General features: G+C 45.3%; 1 protein-coding gene across 3 annotated transcripts in view; it reads left to right on the top strand.

Annotated features, from left to right (window-relative positions):
- The window catches only part of ARHGAP8 (Rho GTPase activating protein 8), an 82222-nt gene that overhangs the window by 41768 nt on the left and 24041 nt on the right, over positions 1–16413 (top strand). For all 3 annotated transcript variants that reach the window (XM_068170687.1, XM_068170697.1, XM_068170688.1), the window contains 3 exons: positions 707–805; positions 3383–3493; positions 12723–12796. In XM_068170687.1, the coding sequence (XP_068026788.1) occupies positions 707–805; positions 3383–3493; positions 12723–12796 (284 nt within the window). The remainder of the gene's footprint in view (positions 1–706; positions 806–3382; positions 3494–12722; positions 12797–16413) is intronic.

Below are 16413 nucleotides of genomic sequence, written 5' to 3'. Positions count from 1 at the left end.
ACTACCTGAGATCCTGAGCAGTCCCTCCCCAGCCTTCCTGTAGCCCCCTTCAGATACTGGAAGGCCACAATTAGGTCACCTGGGAGCCTTCTCTTCTCCAGACTGAACAGCCCCAACTCCTTCAGTCTGTCCTCATAGGATAGGTGCTCCAGCCCTCTGATCATCCTTGTGGCCCTTCTCTGGACACCTTCCAGCACAATTCAAGGGACTATCCACACTTTGAGAATCTTACCCATCACTTATTACTTTGTAGTTGGTGTCTCCAGTCCCATTATTTTGTCTTTGGGTAGGGAGGAGTACCTAGATAGCACAAGCTTTGTTCCGGTGGCCAGGTAGTGTTTCCTCCTCGGCTAACAGTGCTTTTGGGGAGTTTTCTAATGCTGCATGAAGCCTGCTTTTCAGTGGCTTTTAAAGCAGTGTTTTTCATATCTATGCAAATCACAAAACATTGGGATGGAACTCAGTTATTTTTATTCAAATCAGACTCTCAGGCGTGCATTGTATATGTTTGATCATATGAAATGAAATACATCTTAACTCTCCTGCTGCTTCAATTACAGTCTAATTTTGAGTTGCATCAACACTTACATTTTTGTAATAGAAACTAAACCCTTTGTAAATGTTCCTCCCACACTGACTGTGATACTCCTTTGTGATTTCTGGTTTTTTCAATTGTTTTGTGGGTTTGTTTTTTTTCTTAATTTAGCCACAAGTTTGGGAAAAAGATCACCTACCTCAACTACCTGAGTGAGCTGAGGGAGCACCTCAAATACGACCAGCTGAACATTCCTCAAGAAGTCATCCGGTATGTGGAACGTTTCAATACATCATCTCACCTTTTAGAATAGGACAGAATTAACCAGGTTGGAAGAGACCTTTGAGATCATCAAGTCCAACCTATCACCCAACACCATCTGATCAACTAAACTATGGCACCAAGCACCCCATTCAGTCTCTTCCTAAACACCTCCAGTGATGGTGACTCCACCACCTCCCCCGGCAGCACATTCCAATGGGCAATCACTCTTTCTATGAACAACTTCTTCACAGTATCACAGTATCACTTAGGTTGGAAAGGACCTCAAGGATCATCGAGTCCAACCTATCAACACAGACCCCATGACTAGACCATGGCACCAAGTGCCACATCCAATCTCCTCCTGAACGCCTCCAGGGTCGATGACTCAACCACCTCCCTGGGCAGCCCGTTCCAATGACGAATGACTCACTCGGTGAAGAACTTCCTCCTCACCTCGAGTCTAAACCTCCCCTGGCGCAGCTTGAGACTGTGTCCTCTTGTTCTGGTGCTGGTTGCCTGGGAGAAGAGGCCAACCCCTTCCTGGCTACAGCCACCTTTCAGGTAGTTGTAGAGAGCAATGAGGTCACCCCTGAGCCTCCTCTTCTCCAGGCTAAACAATCCCAGCTCCCTCAGCCTCTCCTCATAGGGCTTATGTTCAAGGCCTCTCCCCAGCCTTGTTGCCCTTCTCTGGACGCATTCAAGTGTTTCAATGTCTTCCTAACATCCAGCCTAGAGTTGCCTCCTGTTCACTGTATTCCAAGCAGAACCTAATTCTCTTTCTTCAGTGATTAAAATTCTAATTTACCTGTTAGTGCTTGGCTGGATTTCACTCTGAAAGCTGCATCAAAGACGTGATGAAGCATGGGAGGTGCTTAAAGAGGAGAATGTGATATACTCCAAGTGCCGGGTGCTGCAGTTTGGCCACAGCTACCTCATGCAGTGCTACAGGCTGGGGTCAGAGTGGCTGGAGAGCTGCCAAACAGAGAGGGACCTGGGGGTGCTGATTGACAGCTGCCTAAACATGAGCCAGCAGTGTGCCCAGGTGGCCAAGAGGGCCGATGGCATCCTGGCCTGCATTAGGACTAGTGTGGCCAGCAGGAGCAGGGAGGTCGTTGTGCCCCTGTACTCTGCACTGGTTAGGTCACACCTTGAATACTGTGTCCAGCTCTGGGCCCCTCAGTTTAAGAAGGACATCGAGACACTTGAAGGTGTCCAGAGAAGGGCAACAAGGCTGGGGAGAGGCCTTGAGCACAGCCCTGTGAGGAGAGGCTGAGGGAGCTGGGATTGTTTAGCCTGGAGAAGAGGAGGCTCAGGGGTGACCTCATTGCCCTCTACAACTACCTGAAAGGTGGTTGTAGCCAGGAAGGGGTTGGTCTCTTCTCCCAGGCAACCAGCACCAGAACAAGAGGACACAGTCTCAAGCTGTGCCAGGGGAAGTTTAGGTTGGAGGAGAGGAGAAAGTTCTTCACTGAGAGAGTCATTGGCCATTGGAATGTGCTGCCCAGGGAGGTGGTGGAGTCACCATCCCTGGAGGTGTTGAAGAGGGGATTGGACGTGGCACTTGGTGCCATGGTCTAGTCATGAGGTCTGTGGTGACAGGTTGGACTCGATGATCCTCGAGGTCTCTTCCAACCTTAGTGATACTGTGATAGTTTTCTGCCGGTTTGGAACATCTCCCTCTCAGTTGTGGAGTGCGTTCTTATTGTGATTGCAGTTTCTGTGTGGGTGTTACAGCAGAGCCAATCCATATGTCATGATAAGCTTATGAGTAGTGTGTAATGTCCATGGACAGAAAAAGAAATCCTGACCTCCTTACTCTCATATTGTGACAGATTAAATTACTTCCTTTTGCTTAAAGTATTCCCAGCCAGCTAAGTGTTGATTGATTTTAAACTTTATGGGTACATCTCCTGTTAGCAGCTCCATTGCTTTTTTATTGTGTGTGTGTGTGTATGTGCTAGGGAGGGGTACTGGAGAATGGGCAGGAGCGAAAAACAGAGAGAAATGCATAGGGCTGGAATTGTCAAGTGCCAGTATTAGTATCAATAACAGTCTTTTAGACACAGCACTTTACATGGAAATGCTTTGATGTACTGACAGGAAGTGATTTTATGTCACTGCTGAATGAAAGTAACTGGAAGCTTTGATTATGACTGTTACTGATGCCTGGTGGGTTTTTACACACTTTTTGTGTAAATATGGAATAACATCAAATACCTTACAGCTCTAAGGTTATAAATTACATTGCATGGTTGCCAGAGAAGTGGAAGTTGTATTTTTGAGTAGCAAATGGGTTTGAATTTTGCTGTTAAATTGCAGTGTGTTCCTATTTTTTGGACCCATTTATTACTATGCTCCACTGACTGAAACAAAAGAGCTCCTCCTGTGTCTTGCTGAAGTGTTCTGCCCCAGATGCTACTTAACAATTTCCCTAATGTTTAAATTAAATACATTTTTTAAGACTTGCAGCATTTAAAGTATTATCAGGAGAGATCAGCTTCAGGAGCAGTACTGCTGGCTGTTCAAATGTACAGTCTGTCAGCCATGGTGAACAGAAAATCAATGATTTCTTGGTCTTTGCAGACATGATGAAAACCTTCGGAGGAAACAGAAGGGAGAGCTGCCACCTGTGGTGAAGGTTCCCCCGCCACGGCCACCCCTACCTACCCAGCAATTTGGAGTCAGCCTGCAATAGTAAGCCATGAGACTTCTTAAAGTACAAGGTTTCTCTGCCCTGCAGCCTCGCCAGACAGAATGCAGATGTTGTTTCTATTATAGGTTTGGTTTCTCATTCTTTCTGAAGGCCACACAGCTGTGAGGCTAGGCAATAGTTTTTGTGAATGCAGGACAGGTCTTGCAGTGCCAGTGACCTTCTTGGTCCTCATGTTTACAGTATCACAGTATCACTAAGGTGGGAAGAGATCTTAAAGATTATCAGGTCCAATCTGTCACCACAGACCTCATGACTAGACCATGGCACCAACTGCGACGTCCAATCTCCTCTTGAGCACCTCCAGGGATGGTGACTCCACCACCTCCCTGGGCAGCACATCCCAATGGCGAATGACTCTCTCGGTGAAGAACTTTCTCCTCACCTTGAGCCTAAACTTCCCCTGGCACAGCTTGAGACTGTGTCCTCTTGTTCTGGTGCTGGTTGCCTGGGAGAAGAGACCAACCCCTTCCTGGCTACAAACACGTTCCAGGTGGTTGTAGAGAGCAATGAGGTCTCCTCTGAGGCCCCTCTTCTCCAATTAGTTAGCAATGGTCTGGCTGCACAGCTGTGGTGGGTTGAAGGGCTGATCCTTCCCTACCTCCCACCAGGGCAAAAAATGAGACTCACAAAACAGATTGCAGAAGTGGTGGAAAGTTTAATGGAAAAGCAGTGAGTGAGAGAACCACAAGCACAGTGACCAAAGAGATCCCAAAGCATACCCAGGAGCCTCCCAGCACTCCTCTTTTTTCCCCACCTGAGGGTACACCCAAAACCCCCAGGGCTCTTTCTCCTCCACTGTTAGGCTAATCTCAGCTGGCCAGATCTGAGATTGCCCTTCCCTCTTCTCCTCCAGGCATTAGGCCTAGCCAGGCCCCAAGAGACCTTGAAGATGGCTCCCTCTCCATTACCTGATAGGGAGCATCTCCATAGGAGCGGTGAGGGAAGAAAGAGGAAGTGCAGGACTCTGCAGGTAGATTTAGAGGGAGCAGGACATTATGGGATGAAACACACAGCTTCCTGTGCCCACCCACTAGGCTGGACCCTCGGGACACTGGAGGTGTGTCTGATGTGGCAGCAGCAGGGGGGCACTCAGCCCAAACTGCTACAACAGCTTTTCTCCCACTGCTCAGAAGTTTGTTCATATGTGACAGAGCCCCAGCCTAAAGTGTTGCCTGCTGGATGCTGGCAGTGTGAAAATGGTTTTGAGAGACTTAGATGGTGGATAGCGAAGGCCAAAAGCAAAGCTTCAGTTTCCAAAATGGCTGCTCAAATGGATGGTTGAGCCTTTATGTATTGTTGGTTTGTTGCTCACATATTGCTCTGATGAGGGCTTTATGAAATGAATGAAATCACTCTCTTCCAGAAATGCCCTGGCAGCTGTTTCCACAGATTACAGCGCTGTGTGTGGTAGAAAAAACAATTTACTTTACACCAGGAAGGGGATGGCAGTAGTACTTGCTAGATTGAATTTTGGTTAAGGAAAGAAGCCTCCACAGAACAGAAATAACAAACCCACAAAACCTCCTAGCTTCCTGCCCACGCTCATTCCTGTCATCTTCCTGTGGCGTCCTTCCCCAGATCAGCTAAGGAATATTGGTCACATTCAGCAAAGGCAATGTAGGCATGTGTTGAATCTCCTCCCACCCTCACTCTACTTTTCTGGTCCTAATGATTCAGCTGTAAATGAGATATATAATATCATTTTCCCCTGGTTGAATGTTAAGCAGTATTCCTCTGTGGAAGGCCTGAAATTAGTACAATCAGTATCTATTGTGCAGGAGCTACTCTGACATTAACTTTTATGATACCTCTTTAGAGTTCAACCTAATGCTTGAAACATGGCTAACTGGCTTCCCTAATTCAGAGAATATCTGGGTGATATCAGTAGGTGATTAAAAAAGACAATGTTTTATGCCACTGCTGCCATAATGCTGCTGGAACGTGTCCAGAGAAGGGCCACAAGGATGGTCAGAGGGCTGGAGCACCTCTCCTGTGAGGACAGACTGAAGGAGTTGGGGCTGTTCAGTCTCCAGAAGAGAAGGCTCTGAGGTGACCTAATTGTGGCCTTCCAGTATCTGAAGGGGCCTACAGGAAGGCTGGGGAAGGACTTCTCAGGATCTCAGGCAGTGATAGGACTAGGGGGAATGGAATGAAGCTGGAGGTGGGGAGATTCAGGCTGGAGGTGAGGAGGAAGTTCTTCCCCATGAGAGTGGTGAAGCCCTGGAATGGGTTGTCCAGGGAGGTGGTCGAGGCCTCGTCCCTGGAGGTGTTTAAGCCCAGGCTGGCTGAGGCTCTGGGCAGGCTGATCTAGTGTGGGGTGTCCCTGCCCATGGCAGGGGGTTTGGAACTAGATGATCCTTGTGGTCCCTTCCAACCCTGAATGAAACTATGATACTATGATAGTAAAGCCAGGACTCATTGCAGGCACACTGTCACCTCCAGCCCAGCTTGACTATTCAAGTAGCTCTGTCAAACTTCTTGCAGACTTATGCAATCAGACAGCATGTTGTGTGCCACTCTTGCCATCTGCTAGTCATATTTTATTTCTCTGGCTGTGCCTGAACAGTAAACCTTGTTTTTCACTGGCCTGCACATGGTGAAGGTGTGGTGGTCACTCTTCCAGGATCTGCCACGTTCCATCTGTGTTAGTGTCATCAAATCATGTCCTTGCCACACGCCTTAGGCAAATCTAAGTATAAAAGGGGTGACTACTTCATGAAGAGCTTGGTTTTGGAGATCTGTGGGTGGAGAAACACTAGACAAGGCATTGCTACCATTTTTGACCAAGAGATTTAGTGCAAGCAATGGAGATGCTGACAGACAGATGCCTTCCATGTGTGGGTGCAGTTCACAGCACTCAGATGTCCAAAATGGGCATACATGGAGATATTTGTTCCTTCTCCTTGCCCCCCCTTGTCCAGATTTCCTCTTGCAGAAGAGATGTTGTGCCATTACCACTTAAAACTTACAGTTAAACAGGCCCCCTTCAACTTCTCAATAGAGATAAAGGAATTAATTTACACTGCGTGAAGAAAGGTAAAGTTAATGGAGGAGAGGGAAAGATACAGGTTGGGAGCTTTTAAAAGCTGAACCCCCCAAAAAGTATCAACTACTTTTTATCATGAATTAATTGCCTTTGCTAATATCCTCTCTTTTAATGCTCTCTATGGGCTGTAATGGCAAAATGGTGAGGCAGGTTTGAAGTTGTCTTCTAGGTGAGGCTTTCCCTTGAAAGGAAGAGAGGTACAGGGAGACTGATCTGTTTTCTCCAGGCTTATGGGAGTGTGTGCTGTGTATTTCCTTAGTTAGGGAAGAAAATGTGCTGTCTTTGGCTGTAGGCTTGAGGTTTCAACAGATTCAGGACTTCTGGGATAAGGATTTTTATTCAACCTGTAAAAGGGTGGCGAATGGGATTTGTTCAAAGCCCTCATAGGTGACATAGTTTTGCTAAGGTGTTTGATAATGGTATCCCAGTGACTTCTGGCTCTGGAAGGTGATAAAGCTGCAGCCTTTCAAATGCACCTTCCTGAAAGGAGCAGGCAGTGCTCCCTCTGGTAACACTTTCTCATGTAGCTTTCTTTCTCAGTTTATATTGGTTAACACCTTTGCTTTCCAGAACTGCAATTAAAAACTGTAAGAGTAAGAAGTGACTAAGCATTGGTTCAAAATACCTCACTTTTGTCCATCAGGCAGGGGGAAACCATTTTGTTAGCACAGCAAAACGAAGCTCAAAGCCGAAGGAAGTTTACATCTAGGCACTGATGAATGGGTCTCCTGGAGCAATCTGTTCAGTCATCAAGAGATTTTTAACCTTGTAGAGTCAGATTTTCAAATTTCCATAATGCAACATGGCATTTTACCATCATGGACAGTGGGTGAGAGTTTGGAGTAGAATTCTTTGAAGTGTAATCCAGACTGACTTTGGTTTAATGTAGAAGTGAGCTGAAGGACTTGTTATGGAGTTAGTTCAAAACGTTTCTTTCTTATGTCACTGCTGGCCTGCATCAGGAATAGTGTGGCCAGCAGGAGCAGGGAGGTCATTCTGCCCCTGTACACTGCACTGGTTAGGCCACACCTTGAGTCCTGTGTCCAGTTCTGGGCCCCTCAGTTTAAGAAGGACATCGAGATACTTGAACATGTCCAGAGAAGAGCAACAAGGCTGGGGAGAGGCCTTGGGCACAGCCCTGTGAGGAGAGGCTGAGGGAGCTGGGGTTGCTTAGCCTGGAGAAGAGGAGGCTCAGGGGACACCTCATTGCTCTCTACAACTAGCTGAAAGGTGGTTGTAGCCAGGAAGGGGTTGGTCCCTTCTCCCAGGCAGCCAGCACCAGAACAAGAGGACACAGTCTCAAGCTGTGCCAGGGGAGGTTTAGGCTGGAGGTGAGGAGAAAGTTCTTCACTGAGAGAGTGATTGCCCATTGGAGTGGGCTGCCTGGGGAGGTGGTGGAGTCCCCATCCCTGGAGGTGTTCAAGAGGGGATTGGATGTGGCACTTGGTGCCATGGTCTAGTCATGAGGTCTGTGGTGACAGGTTGGACTTGATGATCTCTGAGGTCTCTTCCAACCTTAGTGATACTGTGATACTGTATTGTGATGATACAGAAGCACTATTCTTCTGCTCTTCCAGTAATGCTACCTTCACACATAAAATGTAGAGCAGCAGAAACTGGCTACTTGGAATCTGTCTTTGCCAGTTTATACTGCATGCCGGGGTGAAAACCAAAATCTTTATGCTAAAACCCACTAGGAAAGATTTTATGTTACAAAAGGCAAGGAAAAAATTGGAGGACCCTCTGCTTGTGTTGATCAGATGAGTGCAGTTAACATGCATGAAAGAAGCTGCATGAATGTGCAGCACTTTGGAAGAGCTGCTAATTGATTGTGTGGACCAAGAGGTGTCATTGTCTTGTGCTGTGTGTTCAGCAAGCTCCTCTGAACCCCTGTTGTTGTACCTGCCTGCCTCTGTAATCAGGGAAGGCTACAGCTGAGCTCCAGCACCGAGCTGACCTTGACTGGCTATTGACATTGTTCTGGTGTCTCTGATAGGTTTTTAAAATCTAAAATGAGCTCTCTGTTGTGGGGAGACAGGAAATGTTTTGTTTTCTATCTGTTGCTGTGGATGGGGAGAGGGGGCAGGCAAAATGTGCAGGATTGCCACAACTCTGCAGCTTTTGCTTGTTGAATTGTTATCAGAAACCTTTCAGGGTGCTTTCCTTTTGGTCATAATCTTTCTGCTTGGGCATGCTGTGCGTGCATGAATGCATTCCAAACCAAACCTCAGCATGTCTCAGCAGGGGGAAAATGAAAAGGAAAGGAAAAGCAAAGAAAGAGAAAGATTATCAGCCCAGAATACTTAATGACACTTCAGAGCTGCACGTAAAGGCCTTCTCGTGCTATCTGTCTGCTGTCTAGAAGTGAGTAATTGGGCATCTAACATGTTGCAGTAACTAATCATACATCCTATAGCGAGGGGCACTCATTCTTTGTGGCTGCTATGTCTATCAGGATAGATCCTTCTGGAACCTGACATGTTGTTGCAATAAGATTTGGATCTGTGGATCAGTTGCAGAGAGCTGCACTGTGTGCACTGAGCAGAAAGAATAAGAGATCTCCCATTTCAAACTGCCCCTCAGAGTGCCTGATCTCCAGCGTCAGTTTGCATTGTCCATCCCAAAGCACAGCTGCTCAGCACATCATCCTGAACAAAGCAAGCAGAATGCAGAGTGCTGGACAGGGTCCACAAAGAGAGGACAGAGGTGTCATTTCATTGATCTCTGAGCTGGTCTGATTTACATGAGCTGCAGTAATGTCCTTACTGTTTTCTGTCACCTCAGGTGCAGGAAAGGGAACACAATGTCCCACGTTGTGGAGTGCTGTGAAAACCTGCATCCCAGCTTTCTCCAGCGCTGCAGAGCTAGAGCAGGCCTCTGCACGTGACTTTCAGTGAACATCCTCCTCTAATTTAAAATACCATTTATCTTGAGGACTTCTTTTATTGTCCTGGGAATCTTTCCTTCAGGGGAAGCAGGAACCCTGTGGGGAATGGCAGAAGTGCAGAAGTGGCTGTCTTTTTTCACCTAGAAAAAGGCAAATGATATATAGGTTATATTATTACAAATTATAGCCTAGTTATTTGTCTCACCTCCCTGACAGATAAACTAGTGCTTGGCAGGAGCAAGTGCTGTAAATAATCAGTTTGGTGTTTATGCACTGAGGTGACATACACATGTATGGGGAACAGTAATAATTAGAAAACATTCAGAGAAGCTGCTGTGTTCCTGTTTGGTGCCTCTGGAGTGAACAGCTCTCAGGAAGCAAAACCAATCAGTGCAGCTTCAGAGAGGGACTGAGAATGGGTTCCACGAGCTTCAGGTGTCCATAATGAAGGTGTGGCAGCTTCCAAGCAAATTAAAGTCCTGATGGTGTTTCCATTGAAGTGAATTAGGCCTACAACTAGTTTTACTAAAGGCTGCCCTGAATGTTTAGGCTACTGATCTGAATACATGAAACACAATTGTTTGACACAGAAGGAGGCTGTTATAATTCCCCTGTTAGAAAGGCTAAAAGAAATGGGGAATGGTGGGGAGGGAAGGAGAGTGTCCCATATCTTGATCTGCTGCAGGCTTTTCCTGTTATCCCTGGCACCCTTGATACTGACATCATCTCCCAGCCCCTTCTCTTGTTCAGTGCTGTGTAGGGAGGATATAATTTTACTGAGGATTTCTGCTGGGCATACTGTGCAAAGAACCACAGAATCACCTGGTTGTAACAGATTTTCAGATCATTAAGTCTTGCCATAACCTAAGAGCTCCTGTACACAACTGGTAGGCCATGTCCCTGAGCACCTCATCCAAAAGTCTTAAACACCTTCAGGGACAGTGTGAGTCCTCCCTGTGAGGAGGATGGAGTGGCTGAGGTGTGTGATGGAACTGACCACCACAGCCATTCCCTTGCCCCCTCTGCTGCAGAGTGGGAGGATGCAGAGGAATTAGAAGGGAAGTCTGGGAAGAAGGGAAGGGTCAGAGTAAGATGTCTTCAGATTTATTTGTGTTTTTCTCATTTCCCTACTCTAATTTGATTGGCAATACATTAATTTTGCCAAGCTGAGTCTATTCTGACCATGATGATTATTGCTGAGTGATCTCTCCCTGCCCTATCTTGACCCATGACCCTTTCAATATATTTTGTGTCCCCAGCCCAGCTGGGTAGAGGAGTGACAGAGCAGCTTTGGAGGGCACCTGGCTTCCAGCCAGAGTGACCTGAGCTAGAGGCAATAGGTTAAACCTATGTTTAGATGTTGTGTGATGCACTGCATGTATTTCTGTGGATCAACTGCAGTGTTTGAGGCCTCTTACAATGCAGTCACCTCTGTGCTGTTTTGTGCAGGTGCTTTAGAGTTTGTCAGTGGAGCTGATCACCTTTTAAATATCAAATGTGAAATTGTATACAAAAATATTTGTAATATACTACCAAATCTGAGCAGTTGTTGTTTATCAGTGTAAAACTGCAGCACAGTACTCAGGAGATACTGACCATGCCTTTGGTTAAAGTTATAAGCTGCCAAAGACTACTTCTTTCTTTTTTTTTTGAGTAATAATAATGAAAATAATTGGAGATTTTTTTTTCTGCTGTCTAGATCAAGAAAATTCTATATTTGATTTTGCCTCAACTGTTCCCTCATGAAAGAGAAAGAAATCTCATTTTCTGGGAATCATTCAAAGTGTTAATACTCTCACTGCTTCGCTTTGCCTTCTACATAAATAGTACAATATCCTTTTAATTATACATACACTGTGGCGTGAAAAGAGACAAGTGACAAAGGAAAATCTACATGATAAAAGGCTCCTAAACTTGCAGCATCCCTTGATCAAGATTTATTCTGAAGCATTTGCTGCATACTCCTCCTTTGTCTGCCTTTAAGCCGTCTTGAAACCCTGTTCCACCAACAGCATCCAACCAAATCCCATCGGAGTCGCCGCCACCCCCATCGCTGCGTCGTGGTTAAGCGCAGCCTTGCTGGGCCGTGCCAAGTGAAGGGAACAAAATTGGAGTGACAATAATCTCAGGCTGGGGCAAAGTTAGTCCTCACTATCATTCTGCTGCTCTGGCCTTGGCTCCCTTTCAGTTACAGTTAATAGCAGCACTTTTTTGTTACTCAAAGCTGTTGCTGTTCTACAGCTTTGCTCGTGTCCTGGATTGAGTTGAACCTGCTGCTGTTATTCATAACCATGCTGCAGTCACAGTATCACAGTATCACAGTATCGCCAAGGTTGGAAGAGACCTCAAGGATCATCGAGTCCAACCTGTCACCACAGACCCATGATTAGACCATGGCACCAAGTGCCACGTTCAATCCCCTCTTGAACACCTCCAGGGATAATGACTCCACCACCTCCCCAGGCAGCCCATTCCAATGACGAATGACTCTCTCGGTGAAGAACTTTCTCCTCACCTTGAGCCTAAACTTCCCCAGGTGCAGCTTGAGACTGTGTCATGCCAGCTTCAAACAATAAAAAGTGCTGTCTGCAGCAAACTGTTCTGGGCCTTGAAGTTCAGATTGCAGTTGCTGCTTCTGGGTTCTTGGGTGTGGATTTGGGTTGTTTTCTGCAGGCATGGCAGTGGAATGGGCAGCAGTTGGGTAGCTGCCAGTTTTGGTTTTCTGTTTCAGGCTGGTCTTTCCCCTGTATTTCACTGTGCTTTGTCTGCAAATAGGCTCAGTTAAGGTAACCATTCTTAGATTAATTCTTACTATTCTTAGATTATTCTTCTTAGATTATTCTTCTTAATTCTTCTATTCTTAGATTGATTAGATTACTAGCTAAGGCAATTGTGATTATGATATCTCATGTTATAGTGAACTTTTATCTCAACCCCAAGTTGTGTGTGTTTCCCACACTTCTGTGTTGGGGGAGCAGGCAGGTTAGCTCTTGTGCTAAACCATTGCAGCTGGCAAGAAGAAAGCATCTGGAATCTCTCTGAGTAGAGGTCCAGGTCCCCTGTTTCAGTGGCTGGTTCAGCACCTGTTAGGAGTTGTGGAGGACTTTTGGTTTTGGTGCAGGTACCAAGGCGCAGGCTCCTTCATTTGTAGGTTTTTAACATCTCCTTTCCAGTGTCTCTCAGGTTTTTGCTGAGACTGCTTTGTCTTGGCTTGAATTCCTTGTCTGTAAATGTCATCTAAAGGCTATTACTTTGTTTTTCTCTTTTCCTGTAACAGTATCAAGGACAAATACAAAGGCGAATTAATACCCCCAGTAATGAAGGAAACTGTATCCTACCTTAAAAGAAAAGGTGAGTTTTGTGTCACAAGGGGATGTGTCTGTCAGAACAAGGGCAAGAGTATGAAACTGTATAATACTCAGTGCCTGATTGATTGAGCAGTTTACAGCTGCACAGGATGTGATGAAATCCTGAAGACTTGAGTGGCAATTGGACACTGCCTTGAGATCTTTCATGGATTGGGAATGCTTAGCATCAGATTGTTGTCCCACCGTGGGGAGAAACAAAAAAGGCACAAAAATTGTTTGACTTTGGGATTAGATTAGGGAATAGCAAATGAAAGAATATGCCTCAAAATACACATCATCAGCTTGTATCATATCATAGAGTTGTTTTGGCTGGAAAAGTCCTCCAAGGTCATGGAGTCCAACTGTCAGCCTAAGACCACCATGGCCATTAAACCATGTCCCAAAGTGCCATGGCCACATGTTGGTTTTGAGTAGAACTCCCAGTAAGCATAAATGAGAACTTCTGTTTCATGGAATTAGTGGCCATAAAATCTCATTGAGAAACACCTGTTTTGCAGGAGTAACCCTTAAGCCCTCCCTTCACAAAATATTTTCATTGGCATTTGCAGACCCTTTGACTACTATATAATGTAACTATATAATGCATATTATATATGTATATCTATCTATAATGTAACTATAGTTACATTGCATAGGTATACAAACACCCATAGTTAAATGGGAAGCATCCACACCTGAGTTCCTTGTATTGCATGTGTGTATGGAGCAAAGAGAAGGCAGACTTAGAGCCTCTGTCTCTACCACAGAGCTCCCCAGTACAAACCTGACCTACATAAAGGATCAAATATCAAGTGCCATCTGTAGGGTATTTCCTACACAGTGACAAAGAGGAGGGAGGGAGAAATTCAGAGGTGTGCAGGGAGAAATTCAGAGGTAAGGCTGCAGTCTTTAAATTCCTTTCCAAGTGTCATGGATGTTGTGTGTTGATCCTTAATGTAAGGCAATCACAGCAATGTTTCCATAGCCCTTTGTGCTCCAAGGCTTCAGAATGTCACAAATGGCTGCTAACCAATCTGTAGCCTAAGAACACTTCTCTTACAGGTGACAGAACAGAAAGAGAGTAAAACTGAGTGATGTGGCTGGCACAACATGACACAGTGGTAGAACTCTGGGAATGATTCCTAAGATCCTTGAAAGGAAGAGTGTGAATTTTTTAATAGATGTGTGAAGTGAAGGCCTTTTTTCTGTTGTTTTGGGGGGAGGGGATTGTTGGGTTTTGTTTAAGAGGGAAGCCACTGGTGTTTAATATGTCATTAAGCTTGGTTAATGCTTAGGCAAATTTTGAGGAGCAGCATGATTTTTGTTACCATAAACACTGGACTCAGGTTTCTATATTGCTGTTAAGTTTGTTTTGTCTGAGGTTTTCCTCACTGAAAGAGCTATTTGTATTGGCAGCACACAAAATACAGAATGCAAATGTTGAGTGAAATATGTTCTTCTGTAGAAAGGAATTGTTTCGTGTTTGGGTTTCCTGTCTTGAGTGAAGCAGATCAATTGTATGCATGGAAGAATGGGAGAGATACCTCTTGTAGTGGATACCTGCTTACAGTCTGCAAGCAGTGGAACATGGCCTCTGTAAGGATGCTTCCATAGAGAGCTGCTAGCTCCTTACCTCTTGAAATTGCTGATTTCTCTTACAGCAGCCAAGGTCAAATACTGGAGTGGGGCCAGTTCTGCTATAAAAGCTACCTTCTGATCTAGAGTACATGAAGAGTTCCTAATAGACTTTAGTGAAGGCCTCTTGGTTCAAATACTGGATTTCTACCCAAGTCTTTGGGTGTGCTTTTCCAGACTGCTGCTGATAATGAAAACTTGGCAGATGTAGCTTGTGTATAATGTTATGATTGGATGCAGGGAATGCAAATAGTTCTCTACCAAGAATGTTGAATGCCATTGACTGGCAGCTTGAGACAATCCCTGTAATTGTAATTCTAAGTGGATAATTAAAGCTTGTCTAATGTACTGGTTCGTGCCCCATCTAGAGATGAAAGCCAGACTTTTGTGTTTCAAATTGTTGTGAAATAATCATACTTATATCTATAGGTTCTCTTAATCAGCTAATACCTCTTCTTCACTAACCACAGGAGTCAAGAGAGCTAAACTGAGGGTGAATGTGCACTAACAGCATTACTTCTTGCAGCTGTTATTATTTAGAAATTGAGTGAAAATTTAGCCAGTGAAATGTGAATTGATTTCAACTTTTGGCTGTGCTGAGAAAGAGACCTTTGCATACCTTGCAATTCCTTGAATCTATTAAAAACTTCTTGAGAGATCAGAGTTTTATGCCCATGGTACTGTGCTTGTGACTGCTAACCTAGTAATTCCTGCACTGATCTGACACAAAACCCCCTCCATGGCTTGCATGTGTTCTTTCTGAGTGTTTTACCTCATCACTAGGGCACCAGTCTCAGACATTTCCCCCTCAACAACTGCTGAGTTCAGCTCAAATATCCTCAGTTCTCTGAAGCAGCAATGCCAGCTGCACAGTACAGTACAAATCTTAGCTCTCATGGTTGTGATAAAAGAAAAGGTTGGCTCAACTTTGTCATTGAAGAATTTCTCTTAGATGAAATGTTTGTAATTCTGAAGGCATTAATCATCCTTGGGTTGTCTCCAAACTTCATCTTCTTTGGCTAACAATTCATCTGTTTGGTGCAGTATCAGCACAGTTTGTAAAAGATGGTCTCTGAGGAAATGTAGTGGTATTTCTGAGCAAAGCCCTTCTCCTACTTTGTGACCATACCCACTCAGTGGCATGGTAGCACTGGCCACCAATAGGCAATCCAGCCCAGGCACTTGCTAGCCAGACTGTCTCATTTTTTCCCCAGCTCTCTGTCCTTCTATGCTTCCAGGAAAAAAAGGCAAGGGAGCTTTCAGTGTTGATCACTTCCAACCAGGCCCGGGTTTGCTCAGAGCTGTCATATTCCCTATCATAGGGAGATCTCCACAAACCAGATTTGTAAGGAGAGATGTCTTGTCAGGTAGAGTGTTTTCTGACATCCTCAGCCAGCTGATGCTTGAAAGCCAAGTGCCTGCCATGCCAAGGCTGCCAGGCAGTAGGTGATAGACATGCATTTTTTTGCACTTGATTAAAAGTGTGCAGGTATCTGTTGTACCTGCTGTCTGCTGTGATTTTAACTCTTTCTCTAAAATTGGAATGTCTCACTTCTGCTATCAACTGGAAGGAGTGTGGTTTCCTGTACTGAGAGCTCCAGGAGGCTGACTGGCAGCGTTCCTTGCACTCCAGACGCAGCCATGTGCACAGCGAGAGCTTCAGTTCATCGTCCGGAAGGGACAAAGATTCACTGTCACTACCTACCCTGTTCCTCTTGCCTTTGGCAGAGTTTCCAGCCTTGCAGAATGAGCAGGGAGTAGGATTGGGCTTTCACCCTAGCTTGCTACATTTTCCCATCTATGTACCTAAAAACCTTTTCTGTAACTCTGACTTAGACCACAAAATCTTCTGCAAAATCATTCTTCATCCACAGGGTTAAGAAGTCTTGGGAGATCAGAGACCCTGTGACACTCACTGAGTCTATTGCATAGTGCTGAGACTTACTTCATGAACAGCTTTGGTGCAGGAGCTGTGGTGGTATTCAT

The sequence above is a fragment of the Melanerpes formicivorus genome, unplaced genomic scaffold, assembly GCF_026170545.1.
Source record: "Melanerpes formicivorus ecotype bairdi unplaced genomic scaffold, bMelFor1.0.p_v2 SCAF_3, whole genome shotgun sequence".
In the NCBI taxonomy this organism is placed as follows: domain Eukaryota; kingdom Metazoa; phylum Chordata; class Aves; order Piciformes; family Picidae; genus Melanerpes; species Melanerpes formicivorus.
Note: the sequence above shows the minus strand (reverse complement) of the source record. Positions and strands in the feature narration are given on the sequence as shown.